Source organism: Camelus dromedarius, chromosome 13 (assembly GCF_036321535.1).
Source record: "Camelus dromedarius isolate mCamDro1 chromosome 13, mCamDro1.pat, whole genome shotgun sequence".
Taxonomy (NCBI): Eukaryota; Metazoa; Chordata; class Mammalia; order Artiodactyla; family Camelidae; genus Camelus; species Camelus dromedarius.
The window spans coordinates 68,324,128-68,351,394 of record NC_087448.1 but is presented as its reverse complement, the minus strand read 5'-3'; the positions used below and the strand labels follow the sequence as shown (position 1 = coordinate 68,351,394).

General features: G+C 43.9%; 1 protein-coding gene across 2 annotated transcripts in view; it reads left to right on the top strand.

The window, feature by feature from the left end:
- NUP58 (nucleoporin 58) overlaps nt 1–12,304 on the top strand; it is a 33,551-nt gene extending 21,247 nt beyond the window's left edge. For both annotated transcript variants that reach the window (XM_031465779.2, XM_031465778.2), the window contains exons 12-15: nt 1,481–1,682; nt 7,067–7,165; nt 8,763–8,858; nt 10,152–12,304. In XM_031465779.2, the coding sequence (XP_031321639.2) occupies nt 1,481–1,682; nt 7,067–7,165; nt 8,763–8,858; nt 10,152–10,321 (567 nt within the window). In that variant the 3' untranslated portion in view covers nt 10,322–12,304. The remainder of the gene's footprint in view (nt 1–1,480; nt 1,683–7,066; nt 7,166–8,762; nt 8,859–10,151) is intronic.
- Nucleotides 12,305–27,267: the final 14,963 nt, after the last annotated feature.

Sequence of the window (27,267 nt, the reverse complement as noted above, 5' to 3'; positions counted from 1 at the left end):
TTTTGCTCCTTTTGTGTTGTTATTCCTGAGGTAACCTGTTGAAACAGGCTTAAGCTACCTGATCAGCCAGGCCTCCGTGACATTACAAAATTAGGCATAAATTTTATCAGTTAATTCTATAAATCATGGCTGGCATCAGTGGGTTTTTTTGGTGGTGATTGTTTTTTAAACTAATTGTCTATTTCACGTTTCTAAGGCAGGTCATTATTTCCCATTATCTGAAGTAAAACTAAAATCTGTGGGCTATTGATGCCACACATTGCATGGGTGTGTATTCATAATTGCACAGAAAAGGGAGGATGCGTATGGGGGAGATTCGCTCTAAGAAGATTTGTTTTTTGGATGTCACATACCCTGCTTGTGAATGTATTTTTCCCAATTTTCAGTTCTTGGCAGGCCCACTTCAGCACGTTGTAGAGGTGGGAAGGTGGGACACACCCTGGTGTCCACACAGAAGTGGGTGATAGCTTTTAAGTACTGTGAATAACGGGAAGATTTCTAAGTGCTGTACCAGTTACAACCAAAAAGCCTGATATTTATTAATTTCTGCTAAGAGCAGTTCGGAAATACGAAAATATACACCTCTTCCAAAAGTGGTATAAAACTGATCTTAATTAAACCCTTAATGAAAGTATTTAATAATTCTAATGTTAAACATAATCATTCCTATTAATGGCCTTAATTAAGGCGATGTTGCATTTAGTGTAAACCAGCCCCCTTTATGGATTTGGGAGCTTTGCTTCCCCACCCTGTAATGGCAACCCTGCGCAAGCTCAGCCTGGGTCACTCTCGCTGTGAAATAACACTGACGAAGTAAGACCCTGCTTCACACCTCGGGCTCTCGCTGCTTAGGGGGGTCTTACTGTCCTCTGTGTCACCTAGGCCTTTCTGGAAGGTGTTTAGCAAATACACATCCAGTAGGCTGTTTTTAAAAATTGTTTTGGGGGGTTGGGGGAGGTAATTAGGGTTATTTGTTTTACTTTAGAGGCGGTGCTGCTGTTGAACCCAGGACCTTGTGCGTGCTGAGCACTCAGTCTGCCACTTGAGCTGTGCCCTCCTCCCCAGTAGGCTTTTTAAAAAAGCTTTTTGAATCTTAGTTATCAAAAGGTTGGCTATTGGAGGGGAATTTTTTATGAAAAAGTGGAATATTTATTAAAATGGAATTTTTTAGGTATTAAACTTGTCTGAAAGCTTGACTAACTTACTTTAAAGAGGGTTTCATGAAGCCAGGTATTTGAGCAGTCGATTGTAAAGACATGACTAAAATAGGGAAGAAAATATTCAAAGGTGTGAACTCTGAGCTCATCACTTCCCACACCATGCGCATGGCCATGCTAGCGCTCTGATTTGCAGGTTAGATACCGTGTATAATGTTGCCAGTGTTTCTGATCCGTCTTTGTTAACTTATTTCACGGTTATATTCATTCTCACATCACTAAAGTAAACACAGAACTTGACTAACCTTTTTTCCTTCCTATAGGTGCTCAAAGAACAGTACCTTGGCTACAGGAAAATGTTCTTGGGAGATGCTGTAGATGTGTTTGAAGCCAGGCGAGCAGAAGCCAAGAAGTGGCAGAACGCGCCCAGAGTTACTACCGGACCCACCCCTTTCAGCAACATGCCAAACGCAGCAGCCGTTGCCATGGCTGCGACACTTACACAGCAGCAACAGCCTGCTACAGGTCTGAGTGCATTCACGTTATAGCTTCTCACTGGTAAATGCAGAACGTTTCTGTGCAGTTTTATAAGTCTTCCTTTTGTGTCAGCACTGAAGAAATTTCTATGAATAGCTGTTCCAGTACAGTCTAAACATTGTGACGGACATAATTACAAACACACACCTGATAACAGCGCAGGTAGTCTTAGCAATAACTATACGTCATCAGTCAGACACCGAATATTGTGAACTTACTTAATGTTATTTGCTGTATTGCTATAAATGCCCTTTAGAACATGTTGTTTCACTACTGAATTACATTTAAGAGCAACAGATTCTAAAATCGTGATTGTGTCATATACTGTTTTAAAGTCTAAGATAATCCAGCCATAGGTTGCATTTTCGTATATGGTACTGATGAGCGGTGTGCTCGCACACACAGTGACCACAGAGTACCCACGTTCAGGATGAAGTGTGTCTACTGGCAGAGGGTGTGTTGAATATCAGCAGGTTTGTTTGTATGTGTAATGACTGGAAACAGAGTACAGGCCTTCTTAACCAAATTTGGAAGAAGGTACATACTAGAATAGTTTGCACCTTTTCAAAATGAACAGAACATTGCAAGAGCAGGAGAAAGGTGTTTTGAGGTTTTCTGGATTGTACTTTCAGAAGCATAACCGGGAGGTTGAGCAGATGAAAATACTTGGTGAGATCCTGGAGAGCAGGTAACTTTAGTCCTTGGTTTAATTTCACCACGAGAGAAGTGTGTTCGTGGTCTAGCTCTGCCTGGTTAGCTAGGTCCTGTGTCCTTAGAGGTTACTGCTTCTCTTTTGACCCCTGTAGTCCCTGTTCTGTCAGGCTTGAAGTGTGACTCAGAAGAATGTAGTCTTAATGGATATTGGCTTTTTCTTTACTTGCTGATAAATTTTTGAGTAGTGCTTATTAGTTACTCCATGGCAGGTGTCTTTCTGAGAGTTCCTTGTTGTCCAGAGTAAGTTACAGTATAAAAAAATAAACAACAGTACTTCTCTAGATTGCATTCAGGCTGCCTCTACTAGGGAAGGAGTCTCTGGGTTTCACTGTTGGTAGTTTAAATAATTGTTCTTCACATTTGGAGGTGACAGAACTGACTTACCATCAGTAAATGGCTGGTGATGGATTTATGCCAAATCGTCCGCGTTCCGTGGCTGGACCGTGTGCACAGTGGCTCACGGAAGCCCATGTGGTAGCCCTCCAGCTGGCTGGAGGGTGGGACTGCCTTCTCAGGTTGTGGAGGGAGGAGTCCTATAACTTGATTGGCTCCTTGCCAGGTCGTCATGGGACTGATAGAAATCAGTCTCATAGTTAGAATCATCAGTTCTCGTGATTGCTTAACCAGGTATCAGACCGACTCTGGTATCGATGTGCTCTTTAGAGCAAATGTCAATCCTAAAATAGATCAGAGAAGCAGGATGTAGTTAAGCGTTCCTTAAACATGAGAGATTTCCATTCTAATCGATAAACTTGAGAAAAGTCAGTTACCTAAAGTGCAGTGCTGGAAGTGAAAAGAGTTCTGTGGGGTGCAGCTGAAATTGAAGCAAAACCACCTGTCAGGGCTTTCGTTTTGTTTTACACTTTCTTGTGTAGACAGTCTTGAGGTGTGTAGATTTCCACTCACACTTTTTGGGGTCATGGGCATATGGAGAGAGATGCTCATTCTGTAAGTAGGAGTGGCCCTGGAGCTAGGCCCCCTGGCTGGGCAGATGAACAGGACAGAGGCGGTCTTCGCTCCCTGTGGCGGGGGGAGTATCAGTTTAATCTAGAGTAATCACCTTCACGAGCCTTCTGCTCCGATGCTTTAACTTGTGTGGACTTGTACAGGCTTTGGGGAACTGAATGCCTTGTACATGCCCTGCAGGGGTGAAGCCCACGTGAGGGCTTTCGCACCAAGTGGCAGGAATTGTCGTTTATTAACCTAAACAGTCTTACACTTTTCAATTCCAGTTGTGTAGATTTAGAACTGGGAAGCTGAACAGTGGTGACCACCTTGTTTGCCTTCTCATTTTCCTTTGTCTCTCTGAAGGACTCCCACTCTCCGTGCTCCGTTTTACGCCTCTCCCAGTCAGAAAGTTGGCTATTTCAGTCTGTCACCGCGATAGCGAGACTTAGGAGCTCCATCAGATGCGGCCTGGCTTGGCGAGACAGCCCATTTAGAGACGACCCTGTCTGTTGCATGTGCTTTGTACTCGGTGACTTACTCCTTGCGTCCTGACTTTGATGAAATCTTTGTAAGTGCCAGTAACAAATTGTAAAGACCATCTAGATGAAGCTGGGTGAAGCTTGTGTCTGTCTTTATGCATCCCTGTTGGTCTGTGCAAGGTTGAGCGGTCGGAGGGGTTTTGCTTCTGTTTGCATATGGATCCCTGACTTTATTAATGTACAAGAGTTGATCGCTTCTCAGGCTGCTACCTTCTGAAGGTGCTTTCTGTGTAGTCTTTCTTGGAGGTGGAAGTATGGACTTAAGTGACTTCTTGATCCTTCTTCGATGTCTTTTAATGAAAAAATCTGTATATAATAGAGCATAGGCCTGTGTGATTTATGGTTATTGCTTCTGAAGGCCTTTGAGGAGGACTGAAGAAAAATTCTGCAGGCTATTTTTGTGTGAAATAAGCATCAATATGTGGATAAATTACATGGTGGTAGACCTTGAGTGCACTTGTCCACAAGTGCTTCTGAAGTCTCTTAAAAGTTTAAGATGGCTTTTCAGTATAAAAATCCAATTTAGGGTAGATTGTTTTAAGCTGATATACTGGGGTTAAGTTTTGCTGTTGTGTTCTGACACTTTTAAAAGTTCTTGATGTTTACATAAAAAGACTTCTCATGTGACTTAGCTGCTGTTTTTAAGGAGAACTTAGGCATTTTGTTAGGAATTCCTACTTTCTAGCTTTTAGTGTAGGTTTGGATATTTAAGGTGTAGTGCTAAATAGGAAACTTAAGTATCTCATTTTAGTTCCTTGTGGTTTTGTGGTTTTGTTGTATTTAATAACCAAAGGAGCATTCCCCATTAAATCAGTAAGAGTAAAAATTTTCAAATTGGGGAAAAGGCATTTTTTAATGACAAATTATTATTTTAAAAATATGACTTAGGAATAACCATGCTAATTACATGAGATACTTTGAGTGATCATTGAAAATTAAAAAAAAAAATTAGCACTTTAGTCCTTTTCCTGTGAATGCAGTTTTTACTTTTGAGAAAGTAGAATTTATTCTGGAAAATATGAATTGCAGTGCTAAACTTGATTTTGTTGTGTGTGAATATATTATACAGTAACTTTTGTAAAATGTTACTCTACATGAAGATTTCACTTTGGGCGATCACTGGGATGTGTTACTACTAACTTGGGTTTATTTATGGAACTAAGAGCCTCTCCTTGAATGACTAATGACTATTCAGATTCTGAAACAGACTTCTTGAATTGTTTACGTAGCCTTTGCCCGAAGGATGTAGATTCTGCTTTCTATTAGTGAAACTAATTTATATGGTGGCCAGAGTGTAATATATGCTAACACTTTGGCATGGGAGATATTTATCATGAGTTTTTACTATTAAAAAATGTTATACATTTGCCTACTAGTTTTATAAATGATGTTGCCTTCAGAATTTGTGTGAAGGCACAAAACTCAAGATACCACGTACCTGTTGTGCAATGGAAAGTCTTGTCATCGTTAGAGTTCTTGGTTACCTGCACCCTGAATATTGATGGTTAGAGTTGCTCTTAAAAGCAGACCCGCAGACAACAAAAAGCACGCTGTTTGAGTGACTCTTCCAACCTGTAGGGCTGAGGGCTGTGGTGTGCATTATTCTCTAGGGTCTTCCACCAGCAGTGCCTCCTATGAACATGTGACACTTGAGTCTCTCAATGTTAAAGAAACTGGACGTGTGTTTTCTACATATTATTTTTGTTAGAATTAAGAAGGTAATAGTTTAGTTTCTTTTTCCTATAGTAACATTTTACAAAAGAGCTGCTAGGCAGGTATTTTATTCTCAAATTTATCTCAAGCTGGATGTAAAAATTTAAATCCTTTTTTAATTTATTTCTTCATAGTCGTGTAAGAACTGTGGCTACTGTTAGTCCTTGTCTTTTCTGGGTAGAAACTGTTTGGAAAGTCCAGTTTCTGTCCCAGTGCAAAATGTAGTTCCTCAGTTTCTCTTCTTTTCTTTCCTTTTCTTTTTCTTTTCATGCTTTATAATTTTACACTACCTTTTGAATATACAAACCTCATTCTTCATTGAACAACTTGAAGGCTATGATTTCTTTGAAAAGTTTCAATATCCATCTGTGTATTACTTTGGCAGTTCCCTCAACTTTGAGATGCACTGATCACTGTGCTTGAAAAAGACAAGACTGAAGATTGTACTATGAAATTTATCAAATAATTTTCATAAATTATTTATCAAATGAGAGATTTTTAGATTTTTGTATTCTTAGTTTAAAAAAAAAAGTAGTTAAAAAGAGAGGCTAGTAAGTTTGATACTATTCTTGCCAAACAAACAGCTAAAATCTTTGAAGTAACAAATGGGAAAAGGATGATTAATCGTTCTGCATCTGAGTACATTTTCCAAAATGTTGGAAAGAAACTTCTGAATTGAAATCTTGAATGTATTGACTCTGTCGAGGTACACAGCGGTGCCTTTGTAAATGTTCATTATCCATCCTTTTTAATCGGGTGATAAGTGGTGTAACGTAGCAGAGCTTAACGGTAGAACTCAGTTATCACTTTCTGTGAACAAGGTGGAATTGTCATGTTACTGTGTAATTGGTTTGCTTTAAAATGAACAATAAATTTAATAAAATACAACATTGTCCTGTTTTTTATCTATTTATTGTACATATCATTTATATTTCTTATAAAAAATCATGCCTAGTTTTCGGTACTTATGAAGTAACATGATGGCTTTGCATGTTAGTGTCAGTCTCTTTTGATCAATTGAGACTTGACTCTAACAGTAAGGAGCTTATTCTAAAAAGAAAAAAAGTAAAAACCTTACTGATTACACCAACTAATTTTACCAAAAAACAAGTGGGGAAATCTAAAATCATTCTAGAAGTAAAACCAAAAAAGCTATAATTTACAATACATTAAAGATTTCAAATTACTTAGTAGGTTAAATTAACATCCATCTTTCAGTGCGGTAAGCCTCTCAATTGTCTAGTGTGAATAGATTAATTTTTTTAATTTAATTTTGAATAGGTAAATCAGTTGGGGCAGGTAAATTAGGCTGGGGAGACATCCCGGAAACTAAGTTTTAGCAAGTAGAGTTTGTTAAAAGTAATCACTGTTCATTTTAAAAGTAATTTCATAAAGAACCTTTAATTTTGAAAGAGTAAGGCAAATTTGTTTCTTTTCCCCCCATTTTTTTTATACCAGGGCCACAGCCATCTCTGGGAGTTAGTTTTGGAGCGCCATTCGGGTCAGGTATTGGCACTGGCCTGCAGTCAAGTGGCCTAGGTTCTTCAAACCTTGGAGGTACACTTTAACTTTTCTCGTATTGCATTGGACGATGGTACATTTGAATTGCTGCCAGTCTGTGAAAACTTCTACGAGGATCTGCTCTTTCGGAGGTTAAGGTTCTGTCTCGCAAAACAGGATTCTCCAGACATAATCAGTGCTTTCTAGGGTTAGATTTAGAGCTTTAAAAATTTCATCTTCTGTGAATAGTAAATATAAAAAAGTATTAAAATTAAATTGCAGGGATTTTCATATTTTCAAAACAGTATGCTAAAATATGAGCTTGAACATTACTTAGTTTTATTTAATTAAAAAAATTAGTTGAAGTCCAAACTACTTCTGGACATACATTCTCCTAATCATCGTGTTTTTCTGAAAACAGCACTTTAAATGGGGAAATATTGTGTTATAAATTGGACAGCTTGACTTCTTTCCATTCCAAAGCACTTTTGGCATATTTGCCTTTGTGCATACTTGTGTATACATAACCAATTAAGTTTATTTTATTAGTTTCGTAAGTTAACTATAATTAGTAAGGTAAGTCTTTTGCAAAAACATCATGATAGATAAAATGCATTCACAATTCTCTGGTGTGGATAATTAAAGGTTGACTGTATTTGACATGCATTTTCATCTGATGAATAAAGTTCCCTTATTTCCACGGAAATATATCATCATAAGACGAGAAGCCTATAAGCTATTAAGGTTATTTAATATGTTAGACTCTGCTAGGAATTACTAGAATTACGGCAGCATAATTCCTGTGATCTATAATCCAGTTTATTGCCATGTTTCATACTGTTATGGGCAATAATACTATCAAACTCAATATTTTAGATAATTTAAATAAATTAAATAATTTACTGTTGCAGAATAACTTAAAAAGAATTTGAATTTTATTTTTAGAGCACTTGAAACCAATCTTCAAGTTTCTTAGCACAACCTCCTCTTGACTTCATACAATGAAAAATTTTTTTTTATTTAAGTTATGCCTATAGTATTGTTAAGAGAAAAAACAGGATGCTCCCCTCCCAGTTTCTCATTGTTGAGTTGCTGGGGCTGAGGCAGGAGCCGGCTCTCCCTGCAGAGATGCGGAGTGAGCGACTGGTGAGCTCGCGCACTTTTCCAGTGCTGAACGGTCGTAAGTGCAAGTGTTTTCGTAGAAAGCAGAGTAAAATTACCTTGTGGTACTCGTGTTTAAATTATTGTGCATGTCATGCTTATTCATGAATTTAGTCACCTTTTTCCTTCAAATGAAATGGCTCTAAGTAGATATGTTTGTATCTGTTTGACTAAAATCATACTTGAATGATCAGTAAATTTTCTAGTCCATTTGGGAGAGAAGGTACTAATATGATCTTGTTTTTTATGGCCTTGTTCTTTAAAAATTACTAATGGGTCATAAACTTAGTGCAAATAGGTAGAAATGTCTTATTTCAGAATTGGTCTGGTTCTTCCAAGAGTCCTGTGCAAAGCAGTAAACAGCAGATTTCCTTGGCAAGGCCGTGGTTTTTGCACTGTGTGTAGTAGACCTTTGGTAATTTGAGGTTTTGCTTGTCGGCATCCTTTAACCTGTTTCACGTTCGTTGTGTATTTCTCTATCACCCTGCACTAGGATTTGGAGCTAGCTCTGGTTTTGGATGCAGCACCACAGGGGTCTCCACATTTGGATTTGGAACAACAAATAAACCCTCAGGAAGTCTTAGTGCAGGTTTGTGTGTGTCGGCCTGAATCCCAGGCAGATTTAAAGGTGCAAATGATTTAATTTAAAAATATAAGTATTGCTATTTTCAGTATCAAAAAATAAAAAATCCCCAGTTCACTTTCTCCCCTGGAGAAGCGTGCAGGCCTCACTCATCGTGCAGCTTGTCTCTCTGTGAGCTGGAGGTCCGGTTTGTAGAACGTTTCTAACAACTTATCAGGTTTGGTAGAATAAATAATAACATCCTCTCTTAACTAAGTAGAGGTTATTTTAAACCCGAAGACTAGTTCTATGTTTAAACAGTTTTCTTCATTATTACAAAAATGAACCCATTGTGAAGGTTTTAATGCAGTTTTTATCATTATTCATTCAAGAGAATCATTTCTCTTCTAAAGAGGTGTTCTTTAGTTTTAAGTCCCTCTGATTTTAAGAATACTTGTCTTACAAATGATTAATTGGGTTCTTTGTTTTTGAAATAGGTATAATCTTTTGACATTTCTAGTAGAAAATTCCAAATTCTGTCTACTTCTGCATTTTTTCTGTATTTGTAAATAATGGATTGTTTTTATGTGCAATGCTTATGGATAAATAGCATGCCTAAAATAATAATAATTTAATACTGATTAAATTTTGTTTTAATTGAGGGAATTTGAAGGAAATTCCATTTAATATTAAGTAGTGTTTGAAATCAATAGTTTCTACAGAGTAAGATAATAGAATTACAGGTACAGGGAAGATGGAGAATAGCTATCAGGATTGTGATCTAAATGTGTTAATATGGGTTAGCTAGGCAGTCATAGTTCTTGACCTTAATTAAGCTACGGCTCTTACAAAATCAGAACAGTAGGTAATACTCTTCCATGTACTCGTTGTCCTGAAAACTGTGGGTTGAGGCTTTCTGGAGGACTTAGAATTGCAAGGGTGGGTCCAAAGGTTGTGAAAGTCTCTCTCCTACATTTTGATAAAATGTTTCTGGAGGGCCTCAGGAGGAAGGCACCTTGGCATATTTAATTAATAGGAAAGTGCCTGCCAACTTGAAGTTTTCTGTCGATTTCTGTTTTTTTGTGTAAGGTTTCTCGCTTGGCCTGGATCACTAAACTTCTGTCTGTAACGGTATCACTTAGTTGTCAGCTAAATTATTTTCCTGTCAAATTCCATGTGAGGAATTTAGGGCCCTAAGATACTTGCTATTTTTATAAGTTACGTATTCTCTCAGCTAGAAATTTCCCTCTCATCCCCTTTTTTAGTATTTGCTTTTGTGATTTAACTTCTGATTTGAGTATTTTCTTCCCTAAACACAAGGCTTTGGCAGCTCAAGTACATCCGGGTTTAACTTCAGCAACCCTGGCATCACGGCGTCCGCTGGCTTGACGTTTGGGGTGTCCAGTCCTGCCTCTGCAGGGTTTGGAGCAGGAGGACAGCTCCTTCAGTTGAAGAAACCTCCAGCTGGAAACAAAAGAGGAAAAAGATAGACACAGGGGTTGATGTGTTGAGAGAATCCATAGCAGCGTCGATCATTCTATGAGTCTATTTTTCTAAAGTTGATGCAGAAATTAAACTGCATCCCAGGAAATTTATAACGTTTTGATATTTTTCATTACTTCTGGAATTTGAACTTTGTTCTTGTTTGCCATGCTGAACAACTTTTTTCTTGTGACTCTGAAACCTGGCTGTGTATTTTTTGTTACTCTGATCTCAGTGTTAAGAAATGTTCTCATGACATCGCTGATGGGCAGAACCTGCTGCCGTGTAACCCGCTGTCACAGCGGTGCTTTTGCTGACGAGGTTTACATTATGTGAACACACGCACACGTTTCTCACGTAGGTGGTATGAACTCTGGGGCCTGTACTGGCATCAGCTTGTTCCTGGTAGAGGCCTTTGACCTACACTGCAGGACATCTTGTGAATATGTATGTAAACTGTATACAGGATAATACACACAGTTGTGTGTGCGTGAAAAATACATATTTACAGACCTACAACTTTTGCCTCAGACTGTTCCCCCTTTTTAAGGGTATTTTGTTTTTCACCTTCTGTGCTTCGAATCCTCAGTGCTAGTGGAGCGATTAGCTAGAGGTACCAGGCCATTGTGGTTACTTGCTAAAGGACTTAGCGGAATGGTTGCCGGTGTAAATATTTGAGCAACTCAACTTCATTGCCCCCATCTCTTCCGTTTTTGTTTCCACCTTAACCTTTAGCAGCTACTCCGAGCGAGGGATGCTGTCAGACTCATCAAACAGAGTTTAACGGCTTTTATTATCCTACACGTGCTCATGTTGTCTGTGTGAGGTGTTTTTTCCTATCTGCGATGAACCTTCAGTAGCATATCTGAGCTCCAGACAGGCGTCCTGGGGGCAGTAGCTACTAGGCCAGGCTGATTCTGTGCAGGCAAAGGACGCACTGTTACTTCAGCGCAGGCTTTTCTAGCTATGCCAGTCCAGGGTTATTTCTCACAGGGCTCCCGATGCTGACGCCAAGTGGAGTGGCTTATCAGCCTCTTTTATGTCTTAAGTCAGTGCTTAATTTGGAATAGAGAAACCATATATTTTAAGAAAAAAATATACTTTGTAGCAACAGTAAACTATCCCGTTTTAACGGTGAACAGAGAGTTCCACGTAATGACACGTAGACACGTCTGGTTGCATCTGTGTATTCCTTGTATCAGCATTAGTGACACGGAGCGGGTGAAAAAGAGCCCTTGGACAGAGAGCTGCCTTAGCCTTGATTTCAGACAGAAACCGTTAGGTAGACGTACTTATCTTTCAAGTACAGTTTTCAGATGGAATGTGAACATGAATTTCATTGAAAATAGTTTAATTTTTTATATAGAAGGTTTTGTACATAATGTGCATCAAGTGAATATTTTCAGAATCATTTTCACCAAGGCACCTTTTTTTCTAAAATAGGTATTACATATATATATACACACATATATACACATATATATTTTTTAGTATAACGTTAGTTGGGTTTGATTATAAAAGTGTTGTCAAATCTGTTTTATTTATCTGCATATAGCAATGATTGGCTTCTATTAGAATTGACATTTTTGCACCTTGATGCATTAAAATAAGGGAAATGCTTTGTTTCTGAGCACTGAAGTTATTGTTATTTTTGCATACTTCTGTAACACTGCAGTCCCCAGATCCAGGTTTTGGGGAAGGGTAGGAAAACGTGGTTTTGTGTTTTGAATTAACTGTCAGAATTAAATACACAATTACAGCAGACTTTTTTTAAAAAGGACATTGCATTGTGCTGCAAAAATCTGGATATGTATATTTCTTGGTTTTTTTTTCTTTATATATTTTACATTTTAATATGTTGACCACTGGAAATTTGTAACATCGATTTGTGATGGGAGTTTAAACGTGTTGTCACCGTCTCTGCTGTCTTCACTTTGTCCAGAGCCTGTCATTATGTAAACAATAAAATTGGTTGTGTCAGTTGCTTTCAATCTTTCTAGGTGTCAGTAGTTGTTCTTAACATGGAATTTTCTTATTACTTCTTTATTCTCTGGTTGAAAGTTTTTAGTGTTCTGTTTTCACTGATACATACTTATATCTTGCTTTTTTTTTAAAAAAAAAAGGCTGAACACAAGCTAGTAAGTTCTTTGTCACTTGCTTTTGTCTTCTCAAAATTACGAAAACATTTTTAATTATACAGAAGAAAATTGAGAAAAAAGTGAAAGTCTTCAACGCCTGAGCCCTAATTCTGCTTTCCTCCCCAGGGTCTGCTCTTCATGGTTTGGTGTGTGTCCTTTCAGACCCATTAAAAAAACGCCTTTTTCAACGTGTGTACATATGTTCAGTCTTTTTCCCTCTGTCATTTTCTCACATTTTGTTCTCTTAGATCCTTTTTATTTTTTAACAAATGGGTTGAAAATCTGAGTATTCTGTGACTTGCTTTTTACCCCCTCAATGACACGTCGCGGACGGGCCTCCGTGCGCGCTGCCCCGTGGCAGGGTGCACGGCGACTTCTCCCAGCGCTTCCCTGTCCCCCCCAGTGTTCCGCCTGTACAGGAGGCGCTGTACTGAGTGTCCTCGAATGTGGCCCTCGTGCTTAGGTTTCATGCTTCGTTGGGACTGACTGCAGATGAGGAGTTGCTGGAGAGGCGTGCCGGTGGTCTGCTTTGATGTCACGCAGCCTTCCAGAAACGCTGTGTAGACAGACACTCCTGCAGCGTATGTGCCAACCCACTTCCTGCCTGCAGCCCTGACGTCACCGGTCCTTGTAACAAGTGCATGTGAGGTTGAACCTTTTAATATAGATGTTAGCCATTTGCATGTTAATGTAATCACATGCTAATATCGTGTCCGTTTTTACGCCAGGTCACTTGGAGTTTTTTCTTAATGATCTCTGTAGCTAATGTGTGCTAATCTTTTTCTTATGAGATAGGCTGGACTCCTGGAGTCGGCTGGGTTCAGACCCCTGCCTTGAACCTGTGTGATCTTTTGTAGACCTCAGCCTTGTCATCAGAAAAGTGAGAACAGCAAAGACAGGCAGTTGTGTGAATGACGGTCTGCATTAAGGCACCAGGTGTATAACCCCTGACACTTGAAAGGCATCTTCCGTTCCCGCAGCAGAGCCCCAGCTGCTCCTTGTCGGGGGTTCCTTTACTTTGGTTCCTGATAGGGAAGCCGCCCTATCCTCTTTTGGGGGGGGGTTGGGCTGGGTTGGGGGCTGTTCTAGGCCCCTCACTCTTCAAGATGTACCTACTTTGTCAAGTTTGATTTTTCCTAGGAAGAGTCTTACTTGGATTTTGATCAGGTTTAGACAAATATATTATGATCCGGGGACAGCTGACAGCTTGTACGTACAGCGTGGGTTAGTATGTGTTTACCAGGTGTCTTATTTCAGCAAGGTTTTGCCAGTGTCTGCTAGATTCTTGGTGGTTTTCACTGGTAGCACCTTAATTCTATTTCTCAGTGAGGTTTTTAATCCTAGTTAGTACAAGGCCATTGATATTACACGTGCAGATAAACTCTTCTTTTGTGATAATATAGGAGGCCTAAATGAATGTACTGCTAACCTCAAATAGTGTTTTTTGCAATGAGAGAGTCTGAATAGCAGACTCTTCAGAAATGCTATGATGGGTGTTTGTGTGTGTGGCTTGTTTGGGTTTGGATGGTTTATCCTGAGCTAAGCAGCGCCCCCTCCCTGTGTGCCTTCCCCAGGCGCTCCCTGGGACCTGGCCTGGCTGCACGTGCCTCCCAGAGCACACTCCACAGCGTGTCACCTAGGGGACACGGCCCCGGGGCTCAACACACGGGCCACTGTCCGGGAATCCTCGCACAGAGCCGTAGCTCTCATTGTTGGGTATGTAGTCTGCTCTGGGCACCACACTCAGAATTTTATATACTTGACCTTGTTTAAATCTTCAGTGTCTTGAAGGAACTGAGGCTTAGGTTAAGCAATTTGCTTGAGGTCACACAGCTGTTAAGTCACGGAGATGGGGTTTTTCTGTGACACAGGAGTAGCACACCCATTTTCACGTCCATCCTCCCAGAGGATGGCAGGTGATGCGATGACGTAATTTACACTGGGAAATTGCACACACGCAACAAACTAGATTAGGGCAGGGTAAGCACAAAGGGCCTGGGCCTCGAGGGAGAATGTTGTGTCTAGGGTGTGAGGACTGACACCCCAGCATTGGGGATGGTCTGTCCACCTTGGAGAGGGTGAGGGGGGGGCAGTTTGGGCTGTTTGCATCTTAGGAACAGTGAGAAGTTTAACAAGAAAGCCTTTGTGGAAAGGCTTGCCTGACTCCTGGAACCCAAAAGAGCACCATGAGCTGGGATTAAGTGTGGCAGATCCTCTTGCTATGCAGAGACGAACCTTAGCTGGCCTAAGAAAACCATGGAAACAGGCGAGAAGCCACAGGTGCTAAGAGAGCAGCAGGTAGAGGAAAGGGTGGGGGTTACCGGAAAATGGGTCTTGGCCCAGAATGTTTTTTGCTTTTTCCCTCTCATTCAGTCTAACGCACTTTTTTTTTCTTCTACCTAATCTGTTAGTTAATAAACACAGAAAAAGCCTACCAGGCTCACAAAGATAGCGGTGCTGTTGCAGAGAGCTTGTTTCTGTCATCCTCGCCCCTCTTTGAATCCCCTGGTAGCAAGTCACTAATTCAGCAAATATTAATACTTGCTGTGCGCGAGTCACCGCCTGGAGCTCAGGATAGAAGTATGGGCGGGAGACGTCTGCTCAGTAACGCTGGCCAACAGCACTGGGTGCTCAGTAGGGCCAGGACCTGCTCTTTGGAGCTTTCAATATATTAACTCATTTTTCTCAGTCCTGTGAAGTGGGTACTATTATTCCTTTTTTACAAATGAGAAAAACGGCACGGAAGTTAAGTTACTTAATGGTCACTAAGCTAGTAAGTGGATGGGCCACAATTCAACCCCCGGGCGGTTTTCTGAGTCTAGGTTTCTACCTCTCATTGTATGAGAGTAGGTATAACATAGGGGGGCGCGCTCGTAAGTGATGGGGTAAATGTGCAAAGAGGATTCTCGAGAGCACAGAAGAGATTCTTCTGGCTTGCGGGGAGTCAAAAATTTATGGTAACAGTAGGGAGCCTGTGATTTGTGAAGTGTTTACAGTTTGAAATTTAAAAAGTAATGAACGTGAACAACAAAAGGGTAAAGTTAAAAGCAACTGACTTTCTCCAGGAGTTTCCTACGTTTCCTTTCATCTTGGTTCTTGTTTTTCTTCGTTCCTTTTACCAGTTTCATAGCCTATATGTGTACATTCTGCTTAACTAGTTCCTTTTGGTGAGTATTTAGATGGTTTCTAATGTTTACAGTTATCTATTAGAAGTAATTATAGTGGGACAGGCAAAAGTAGTAGCCAGTTTTACTGAGGTTTTATGAGAGTTTGACCATGTTCACGTGGGTATCGGCCATCTTTCTTAATTATTTTTAAGAGCTCTTTGGATATAATCTCTATGGAAATGTTTGAAAAAATTAATTTTAAATCTTTAATCTTGGATCCATGTGACTTTTTTTTTTATTACATCCCCCCTATTTCACATTGTTTTAAAACATTTCTTAATATCTAAAGTTTTTGTTTTATATATGGCAAATGTTTCATAGTTGAAATCGTTTCATCTCTGGTTATGGTCACTTTTTTGTTGTTGTGTAGAACTTTTTCACTTTCTCATGTTGCCAGAATTCATTAGTGTTTTAGAAATGACTTCTAAGAAGAGGGAGAACTCGGTGGGAGAGAAAGAGAGTAAGACACGTTATACAGTCCGTGAGGTCTTGCACACTAACAGTCACGACGCTTCATGACTGTCTGAAGACGCCTTCACCAGACCCTGCTCGGTGGCGGGGCCTGGACTGCAGCAGGAGGGGCGGGCCTGGCGGGAGACGCCGCTGGGCACCCCGTTGCTGCGGAGGCCGGCGACGTGAGCGCTGCTTTTACGGATGAGGGCAGAAGTGAAGGTGATTTGCCCAAAGCTGTGTAAGCACCAAGAGGAGACGCCAAGACTCACCGCACAGTCCCAGGTGTCATTCTGGTGAAATCCTTCTGACACGTGGTCGGGTGGAGGGCACTTTGAGCCCAGTGTCCCTTCCAAGTCTAATGCCACTGCCGTCTGTGCTGTGATGTCCTGAGAAGGCAGAGGGAAGTCAGGCCACCGTGGCCAGGGGGACGTTTTCTCTCCCATAGACGTGAGGACTTGATTCCAGGACACCACTCCTAGCGAGCAGCACCAGCGAGCAGCTCTCCCTCCTGCTGTGCAGCCTCCTACCGTGCACTTGTGACTGGACCGTCTGCGCTAGCCCTTGTTAGATGTGATGAGTGCACTTGTTGAAGTAACCCATTGAGAAGCGTTTGGAAACCACCACTTTGAGACACTTGCTGCAATGCTGAGCGTGTGTGGGCTGAGTTACGTGGTTTCCTAGGTCTACCTGGGTGTTCTGTGTGCGTGTGACTTTCACCGCTGTGTCTGATACAGTTAAGCTCACACTTACACATGAATAAAATTGAAAATGTCATTGAAAGTCATCCCTATTTTGATGATATATATTTAAAGATCTATTTTGCATTTCTGCGCATCAATATTTTGCCCTAATAATTGACTGATTAGTCTACTGCGTATAAACAGGCAGATGTTCCTTTCAGGTTTGTTGCAGCCCCCCTTCCTCTCCATTGTGAAGCGACTGTTGGGACCTCTTTAAGCTCTAAGTCAGTTCTGTTTCCAGTCCCACCTTCACGCCTACTTGCAGAAATGCTAACAGCTTCTGACTCGGCCTTCCCTACCGTGAGCTTAAAATTTAACTTTCTTGTTTTGCTGAGTCAGTTACTGTCCCATTGCAATTTCTAAAATTTGAGTCTTAGGCCACTTTTAAAACTTGAATCTTTTTATGATGATAATTTTATTGGAAAATCATTGAAGTTTTATTTTCTAGAAGCTCTAATTGGTCCTTTCGAAAGTACGCCCGGGCGCGCGTTAGTGACCTTAGCCCTCGCTGGCCCTTCTTCTTTACGCGTCCTGCTGCCTGCTCACACGTGTCGCTGCCAAGTGCAGTCAGTACTCAAAGGCAGTGGCGTCTCAGTCTGTGACTTGTTTTTTGGCTTTTTTCCCACGACTTTTGTTCAGTGTGACTTGTCCTTGTCCTTGTGTTTTTGTAATTTTTCTGTGAGCTCGTCTTTGATAGGAAATCTGCCTTCAGGGATTCTTGGAGGCTGCAGGCTGTTCCTCCAGAAAGGACCTGCGTTTGCTTCTGCCAGGCCCAGCCCACGTCAGTGTGGGCCTCACTCTGAGGGGTTTTTGGACCATGTGTGTTATGTGACTTGAAACCATAGTCCTTTCTGAGAGTCAGTGCTAAGGAATGAATTCTCAGAGCAGAATTTCCTTTCACTCAGCCCTGATTTTTAAAAATCAGATCTGCCCTAAAATTCCAAATCTGAGAAGTCGGTGGGCAGGTCTACAGCAGGCAAGTTCCAGTGCCAGATACCTGTCTGTCTGTCTGTCTGTCTGTCTATCTATCCGTCTACCTATCTATTTATTTATTTTTGGTCATAGTGCTGAGATGGGGGTTGGTAGACTGTCGCCTGTGGGCCAGACCCAGGCCACCTCCTGCTTTGTAGCTAAGGCTTCGCTGGGGCGCACCCAGGCCGGTCTGGTCACCCACTGTCTGTGGCCACTTCTGCCTCTGCTCCCTGCAGAGCTGAGTAGTTGGGACTGCATGGCCTGTAAATCTTACAATGATCACTATTTTTCTGGCCCACTGAACTCAAAATACAGTGATTTAAACAACATTGTTTCTTTCTCTTTCACACCGATGGTCAGAAAGCCGTCCAGGGATGCCGGGGTGGCTCAGGGCCCAGACCCCTGACGGTGTGGTTCTGCCCTCCTGACAGGGATGGTTCCGGTCCAGCTCGTGAGGAAGGGAAAGCGTGGAAAGGAGGGGATCTTCTCCTCAGAGGGGGCGCTGGAAGCTGGGTACGTCAACTCCTGCTCACATCACTGTCCAGAACCTAGTCACAGAGCGAGTGGCAGGGGAGGCTGGGATGTCCCCTAGGGGTGGTCACACACTCCCCTCAAGCTCTTGTCAGCAGGAACTGGGGAGGAGGGTTCCTGGGCTGGGCTCCTGGGGCTCGGCTCGGCCCTGAAGAGCTGCTGAGACCTGTGGGGCACTGGGCACTACCAGCCCCAGGGCCCCCTTCCCCAAGCGTTCACTTCATCTTTGGCTTCTGAGATTTTACGTTATTTTTTTGCTGGCTCAGCCATGAGTTTAAAAGGTGTTTAAAAATTGTACTTACCATTTTCAGCCATTTTGTATCTTTGAAGATCTAATCCAAATAGGATTTTAAGTAGAGGGCCTTGGCTTAATTCTTACGGGCTTTCTTCTGTTGACTCTCTCTTACTCCTGGTCTGGATATAAGCTGCCCCAGACTGCTTCTCAGTAGTGGTTCCATTCTCTTCTGTCCGTGGTCTAGTTCGTATCATCCTTTCTTCAGTTGTCCTTCACTTGGCTCTTCTTTTCAGTCTGTTTCTGGTGTTGCTCTTTATTTTTAGCTCCTGTAACTTTACATTCAGAGGCTGCAGCCAAGAGGTCTGTAGCTTGGTCTGTCCAGTCCACAGAATGCTGATTTTTAAAAACCAGATCTGTCCAAAAATTCCAAATCTGAGAAGTCAGTGGACAGGTCTGGCAGCAGTGCTGGGCCTTCTCTCCTGCTCAGGGAGCTGCCCCTTTCAGTGTCACTCACCATCCAGTTTGCCCCACTCCCCACCCCTCCCTAGTGTGTCTCACACTCATGTCCCTCCACTTGTTGAATCACCTGCCACACCAATTTAATGACTTTCTCTGTTTCACGTTGGCTTGTCTGTTCCCTTGCCCACCTTCAGCTATCACAGGGGGCCTCTCCACCCGCCTAGCGCAGGAGGGTGGGTGGGGTAGGCATCTTCGTTTCACAGTAGGGAAGCCAGCTCACACCCAGCAGGCCTCTGGCCTTCCCCGTTCACACGCTGTCAGTTACATGTCGCAGGAAGACAGACTCACTGCGTAGTAAGTTTCTCGATGCTGGGAAAACCTCTGGTGATCAGCCACTCTGAAAGCGGGGAACCTGAAGCGAGCTGTGCAGAGCGGGGCAGCTGACAGCAGGGGGCGGGAGGGGCCGGTTATAAATGTCTCACAATCACGCCACACACAGCGTGCTTCCTGACCTGTCACTTCATGTCAGCGTTCTCTAATGGGACTTGTTTTCTGTGTTTCACTCTTCTGTTTCAGTACATTCTTAACGAAGAGCGATTCTTTCCAGGCACCATTTACGTCGCCCGTATTAGCTGGACCAGAGGACTGGTCGAAAGGGCCAGCTTTTAGAAACAACGGAGGCAGAGCAATCATGTGCTGGGCATTCCTCCTGGTCTCAAAGGGAATTCCCCCTGCTCCACAATACTGTGTTTCACTTGCAGTTGGTTTAGAATCAGTGATTCTCCGCCTTTTAAATCCTATGCTCCCTGATAACAACAAAAGTATTGCTGAACACCTGCCACCAGCCACCCAGGAGTGGGAGTGTTCGGTAAGTCGTTCTGCCTCGGTTCAGAATTAGTGCTTTGGTATGTGCTGTCCAAAGTGGGGGTCACTAGCCACATCCGCCTCTGATACCAAGCAGGACCCTGTGGGCCCCCCACCACCCCTGGCCTTTGTTCATAGAAAAGCCGAAGTCTCCCCGCCTCCCTGAGTCACAGAAGAGCAGCTCCAGCAGCTGGTGGGGACTCTGACCACCTATCTCAACAGTTACTGAGATCACTCCCCTATTTCCCTTTTAAACTTTCCTGGCTGAACAGAAACTTAGAGATAGTTTTTTGGTGGGGGCAATGCTGGGTCCACCAGATTGCAGGCATTTTGATTAAAAGGCAACTTTCCTTTTTGTTACCAAGGCTGTTGCCCCGGGATCGTACCCCTGCCCCTCCCTCAAACAGAAACCAGTTACTCTTATCTAAGTGTCAGGAGGCAGCTGCAGAGAAGAAACAAGAACTGGTTAGAACCGACAGAGTCCAAGATGGTGGAGGACTTGACTTCCAGTGACCTTGAGCCTCATTATACACTCGTTGTAATGCATTATCTGCTAAATGACACCCCCACCAGGACCATGACAGTTGTGATCGCCATGACAACAGCCAGAAAAGTCCATACAAGGACTGATTGGCTCCATCACACCTAGAAGGAGGACTTGATGGTGGAAGCTTCCCATAAAAGTCCACGTGGCCCAACCCAGGCCGGGGCTGTCCCTGCTGCCCAGTTTGGCTGACGGCTCCCCTCTCCAGCAGTTCCTTCCCTTTCCCCCTCTGACAGTAAAGCGACTGTTCGTGTCGTCCCTCTGCTTCTGTTGTGTGAATCCTTTCACAGCAAGGACACTCACTTTGGCGGGCTTCCTCATTTAGGGGGCCCTTCTGTCTGTTAACAGCTACTGAGCACATGAAATATGGCTAGTGTGACTGAAAAACTGAATTTACAGTTCTTTTGAATCAATTTAAAATTTTAAAACTGACATTCGATTCAAATACGGGGTATGTGTTTGGAACAACTTGGATATATGAGCCTACTTTTTCAATTGTAAATTTTATGAAATCTAAATGCGAACCAAGTAGTTCCAAGGTAAATTTAGCATCCAAATTGAGAAGGATTTAGGTATAAAATTCACTCTGGATTTCAAAGACTTAGTATGAAAAAATGTAAAATATTTCATTAATATTTGTATATTGGTTTTGTGTTGAAATAATACACTAAGTTAAATAAAACAGTATTCAGGTTAATTTCACACGTCTTTTACTTGTTTTATCATGGCTAGTAGAAAATTTTAAATTACATATGTGACTTTCTATGTGTTGGGCAATGCTGGTTTAGATGATACTAACCATGGTCCTAGGACCACAAATGGCTTCTCATACACCTAAAAGAGAAATAAGTTGCAGATGTTTGATTTACTTCTTTTAAAAAAGCTCCAGGTCAGTTGTAACAGCCTCCTGCCTGGTTTCATTGTCTGCTTTCATCGTCTCTCCCCTCATCCATCATCAGAATTCCTGGGGATCTTCTCAAAGTGCAAACAGGATTGTGTGAAGCCATACATGCTCTTTGGTGCTTTTCGTTCCAATCTCTTTAGCATAAAATACAAGGCCCCCCACAGTGTGGCCTCCACGTCCACCAACCCGGTGGGACACCCTCCCCCCGGACCCTTCTAGAACGCCATGTTCCTTACACCCCTTTGTGCATTGTTGCTTCTTTGGGCTGGGGTAAATGCTGGCCCCCGGCGCCATCTTTCCTCACGCCCCGCCCCGGCGCTCTTCACTCTGCTCCGACGGGGCTTACGGCGCGGGCTCACCACGCCGTAGTTTTGTTGCATGATGTTCCCATTGTCTCCCACATTAGACCGAGTAATGCTGCAACAGGAGTCCTGTCTTGTTTTTTTTGTTTGTTTTTGTGTCATCAACACCCAGCATTTAATGGGCTTCATAAATACGTCTGAATTAAGTAATTAGTGGGGGAAAGTGTTCATTAACTCAGTGACGCAGCGCTGACCTCTCTCCATCCAGCTGTTGGATCCGTGCTGCCGCAGTGGGATCTCTGCTCCACCACCTCGCAGGTGTATGACCTCGGCCAAGTTGCGCCCCTGTAGTAAAACAGAGAGAGTTCTACCTATGTTTCAGGTTGATTGTGCAGGTTAAAAACAGCTAACATATGTAAGGTGCTTAAGTATGTGCCCGGTGTAAGCTAAGCACGTAGCAAATACTCACGATGATTGTCATAATACAGTCTGAACGATTTTTCTTCTCTCAGGCAGCAAATCGCAGATTCTAACTGGATTTTGCAAATCCACTGTTAAAGAAACCAATGAAATAGGAAGAAAAATCCATTTCTGAGCAGGCACTGAACCTACAAATATCTACTCTGCAAGGAGCTTCTGATGATCATTTTGTGAATCTCATTATTTAAGAACAGAACTGTATGTCATATGGTGAGTTTGGTCAAGAGTTTTAGAATTCAGGAAAGGAAACTTGTCCCCAGTGTTTAAGGACAATCTAATGGATCATAGACCAGATACTGGGAGTGTTTAAAGCAGTTGTATGCAGGCCACTAGTCCAGTGTTTAGAAAGAGTTGTGGAAAATTCACCGATGGAACAGGGAAAGTTGATACAAAATACTAATCAGCCAAGTGGAGTGAATTAAATGTTTGCTAACTTTAAATATGCAACTTATTCTTTTTAAAAAACAGCTTTTTTGAGATATAATTTACATAGCATACACTGAATGAAGAGTACATTCAGTGGTTTTTAGTGTATTCCCAAAGTTGTGCAATATCACAATTTGATTCTAGAACATTTTTGCTGCCCCAAAAAGAAATCCCATACACATTAACAGAAGCTCCCCACTTTCCATCACCACCACCCCAAGTCCTAGGGTCAACAATGTTGACCATCTTTTCATATGTTCATTGGCCATTTGTATGTTATGCAATCTATTCCTATGTTTATTCTATTATCAAATGTTTGTTGAGCAGCTATTATGTGCCAGACATCTTTCTGTCGGAATAGGTAAGTGAACACATTCAAGCAAAAATCCCAGCTCTTGTGGAACATACATTCTAGTTGGGGGATATAGATGCTATATAAAATAAGTCAATATAGGGAATGTTGGGTGGTGATACATGGTATAGAAAGAAACGAAGTAGGAAAAAGGAACAGAGACTGCTGCGGGAGAGGCTTGTGATTTTAAATTAAGTAGCTGGAGGAGGCCTCACCAAAGAGGTGATGTTTGAGTAAAGAGAGGAGGTGATAATGGAAAGAACTGTGCAGGGACATCAGCAAAAGTCTCAAGCCAAGAGGACTCAGGGGCTCATTCAAAGAGCATCCGTGTGGCTGGCAGAGAGAGAGGGAGGGGAGTAGGAACAGGTGAGAAGATTATGGAGTTAACGTGAGATCACATGAGGCCATTATAAGGCCTCTGGCTTTTGCTGTGAGGTCCTAAGTCTGGAGAATTCGTAGAGGAGTGACATGACCTGACCCCCGCCTTAACATGACCTGACCCCCGCCTTAACAGGACGTAGAGGAGTGACATGACCTGACCCCCACCTTAACACAGGTGCAGGGGTGTTGATCCCCACAATGAGGGGGACCAGGAATGCTGAACATTTTGCAGCAGAGTGACCTTCCACATGTGTCAGTAGAAGCCCTGCTGTAACACACTGGGGCGAGGACGAAACAGGAGATGAGCTGAGAGGTATTCCTGCCATCCAGCTGAGACACGAGCACGACCTGGATCACACTGGGGCAGCGCAGGTGACGAACCCCAGATGTATTTTCAAGTCAGAGTCGACAGGACTTGCTAATCAAGGACGGTGTACAGGATGTTGGTCTGCACATGGGGAAAACAGAGTGGGCCAGTGGGGAAGGAGGCGGCGGGGAGGGGTGGAGGAGCCATGGGTACAGGCAGGCGCCCGAAGCTGGAGATGCCGTTAGACATACACATGGGCAGGTTAGACAGCAGCCAGAAACCCAAGTCCGCAGCTGAAAAGAGAAGCCTGAGTGGTGACGTGAACTTGGGAGCCTTGATCTAAGGCCAGATGATCAGCCGCGGAGGGAGGGAGGATGGGGTACTCCACCATTAAGTGAGGACAGGGAGGTGGGAGGAGAAAGAGGCGGGAATCCCTGGTCACCTGGAGTGATGAGCGAGAGTGGTCCTGGGGGAGTGGAGAACCCTCCAGTCGGGGTTATGTTCTGTTCCTCTGAGAGCCCACCCCTCCCGCTGATTACAAACATCAACTCCAGACAGAACACAAAAACAGCCACTTAAGGATTTTTCTAAAGTCTGCGACAGAAGGCAGATTGCAGAACAGGGACCAGTTTCTCTTTTCTTTTTAATGTTTTTTTCTCTAAGTGCTTTGCCCCCGGGTAGCTTATCAGTGCATTTCGGTAGCTGAAACTCCAGACTTTCTGGCCAGAGGAATGAGGTGGAGGAGCCCCTGGGACTAGAGAGAGTGCATGTGTTTGTGTCCTTGGACTCAGGGGAGGAGAAGAAGGGCAGATCTAAAAGGGGAAAAGGGGGGGGTGGTGAATAGAAAACAGGGACAGGGATTCCCTCACTCTGTCGATGAACCTGTGAGAGTCTCGGATTAACCGTGACCCACACGTGTGCGGGGCAGACCCAACCCCGGGTAGCAAACACTGCAGGAGCCACCTGAGACCTGCGCCCTGAAGTCACAGCAGAGCTCGCGGTCTGAACCTAGCAGGACACACTCAAACCAAAGCAGCAACACTCCCCAGGGACTCAGGGCAGAACCCAGGGTTTACAGGAAGTACCAGGTTCAGGACACAATGGAAATTAACGTGAGCCATCCCCAAAGAGAGACACAACCTTGATCACAGGAAACTCCAGATAGGATGAAAATCACAGGTGAAAGACGAAAACCCCAAAATAAGAAAATGGGTCACTTAGAAAAAAAATACAATCTTGAGCTGACGAGCGCTTTCTCAGAATGTCGGGAAACTGGGAAAGCGAGGAGCAAAGATGACACAGTTTGACCAGCTGAACGCTAAGCGCCGTCCTGGGGCTGCTGGTTTCCGCCCTCCGGCCTTCTGTCCCCTGGGCTGCTGCCCAAGTCTGGGCCACCGGGACTCGGCCACACGTGTGAACGTGGACCTGGGGACTAGGAGACTGACAGGGCTGGCCCCCTGAGAAGGCTGCCCGGGTCTACACCTCGGAGCCCAAGGGCTGGCCCTGCCCCAGGCTCTCCTGCCCCTTCTGCCTTGGGTTACCTGAGGGCCGGGTCCTCTCAGGGATTCCATTTCTGCGAAGGTAGCGTGGTCTAGGGACCTGTTTGGGGAGGGAAGCGCCGCTGCCTCCCTTCACCCTACAAAACGCTAAACCAGTCGAAAAAAAACCCTGAAAAATACAATAAATAATTAGAGAATAAAACTGGCCAGTTCACAAGAAGAAAATACCAGTACCCATGACCGTATGAAAAAAAGTATTTAATCTTTCTAATAATTAAAGCTATGCAAACTAAAAGCGTCAAGTGTTCAGCAGCCGTTACAGGTTTGCGCGGCGGCACAGCGAGCCCCTCTCGGGGCAACGTCTCCTCCGTGCGCATCCCCGTCCCCTTCGCCTCGCCGGCCGTGTGCGTCTGCGTGTTCTCCAGCTCCCCGCGCCTCGGGCGCCGGGCTTCCCCCTTCCGCTGAGCCGCCGGCGCGGCACTGTGCCCCGGGCCCCCTCCGCTCCGTCCCCGGGCCGGCCCTCGTCCTGGGACCGCGCCCTCCGCCGCCTGCCGCCCACACCTGCTCTCTCCGGGGAGCGTTGCTCCGGGTACCGTGAGATAACGGGAAGGGGGGCGCTGCTGGGGATGCCGTGGGTGAGAGAGCAGTGGGGGCTGTGCGGGCTGGAGGGGGCGGAGGGGCACAGGAGAGGGAGCGGACCGAGCGCCCGGGGCAGCGCGGCCCGCAGGGGCGGGTGGAAGGAGGTTTACCTGCGCAGGGGAGGCTGTGCCTGCGTCCTCGCACGTGTTTATGGGCGCCAGGAGGCGCGCTCTTTCCCTCCCTCACTCCCTCGCCGGGTCCCTCGTCCCCTTACCCCGCCTGTCCTCACTGCCTCTCCAGACTCCTGCAGTCCACTCAGCGAGTGTGGGCCGGAGGGAGCGGCGTGACCGTGTCCACGCGGGCCTGGTTCCCTCCCTGGTGTCTCGGGGAAGCCGCCCCGGGGACCACCTGTCGGGAGGCGCATCAGCGCGTGGGGCTCTGCGCACCTGGGCACCTCTGCTTGGCCAGCCGGTTCTGCGTTGTGTCTGTAAACGTGCGCCACCGTCTCCGCAATCCAAGGGCGTATTGGATGGGTTGTCTTCCCAAACTCGGGCATAAATGAAAGGGTGCATCTTGCCTGAGTTAGAATTCAGGCTTCTTTTATACTAAAATGGGAGTCGGGGGGAGCCCTGGTTCTGGCCGCTCAGAGGGGACGTGTTAATTTCTTCCTGCAGCTGTTCACGGGGGCCTGGTCAGGATGTTTCTTGTGAGCTAAACAAAGGTATCTGAGCTTAAAGCTCATTACCTGGGAGGCAGGGTGCCCAGAGATAGGCCACTATGTATAATTTTAAGCTTACAGGCAACATCCCTTTGGTGATTAACAAGCAATAGAGTGCAAAGGCGAAAGTAAAAGAAACAGATCCCACATGGAGTCAGATTTGTTCCTTCCCTCTCACGCTGAGTCCTGAGGAGCTGGAGGGGCTGAGCTCTGGGGCAGCACTCAGATTCTCAGCCTCTTCCCTGAACACGCTGACTCGGTTGTTGGTGGGCCGCATGGGAGGAGGTGGCTCGGGGGTCTGCATTTTTAATAAGCTCCGAAGAGGTGATTCCGATGGTGGAACCAGAGATTGTTAACCTGGGGGTCCCGCACCTTAGAGGCAATATGACCCGCTGTGGTGAGGGAAGAACATATTAGATCATCTTTTCATTAAGTTTTTACAATCTGATATTCCATTTTATGAAAGTTATAAATTCAAAATCCTGGTCCTTCCTTAAAATTTTTAACAGCATTATTGGGGCATAAATTACACATGATAAAATGCACCCATTTTTCATGTTGAGTTCAATGATATTTAGTGAATTTACAAAGTGCTACAACCATCTGTATAATCCAGTTTTAGGACATTCACATCACCCCAAAAATATCCATGTGCCCACCTGCAATCTTCACTTCTACCCCAAGTCCCAGGCAGCCCCAAAGCTACTTTTGATATTTATAGATTTTACTTTTCAGGAAATTTCATGTAAATGGAATCATACAATATGGTCTTTTACACCTGGTTTCTTTCACTTAGGATTATGTCAGCGAGTTTCATCCGTGTCATAACATGTGTTAATTGTTACTTCCTTTTCATTGCTGAATAGTATTCCATGTCAGGACATACTACAGTGTATTTATCCA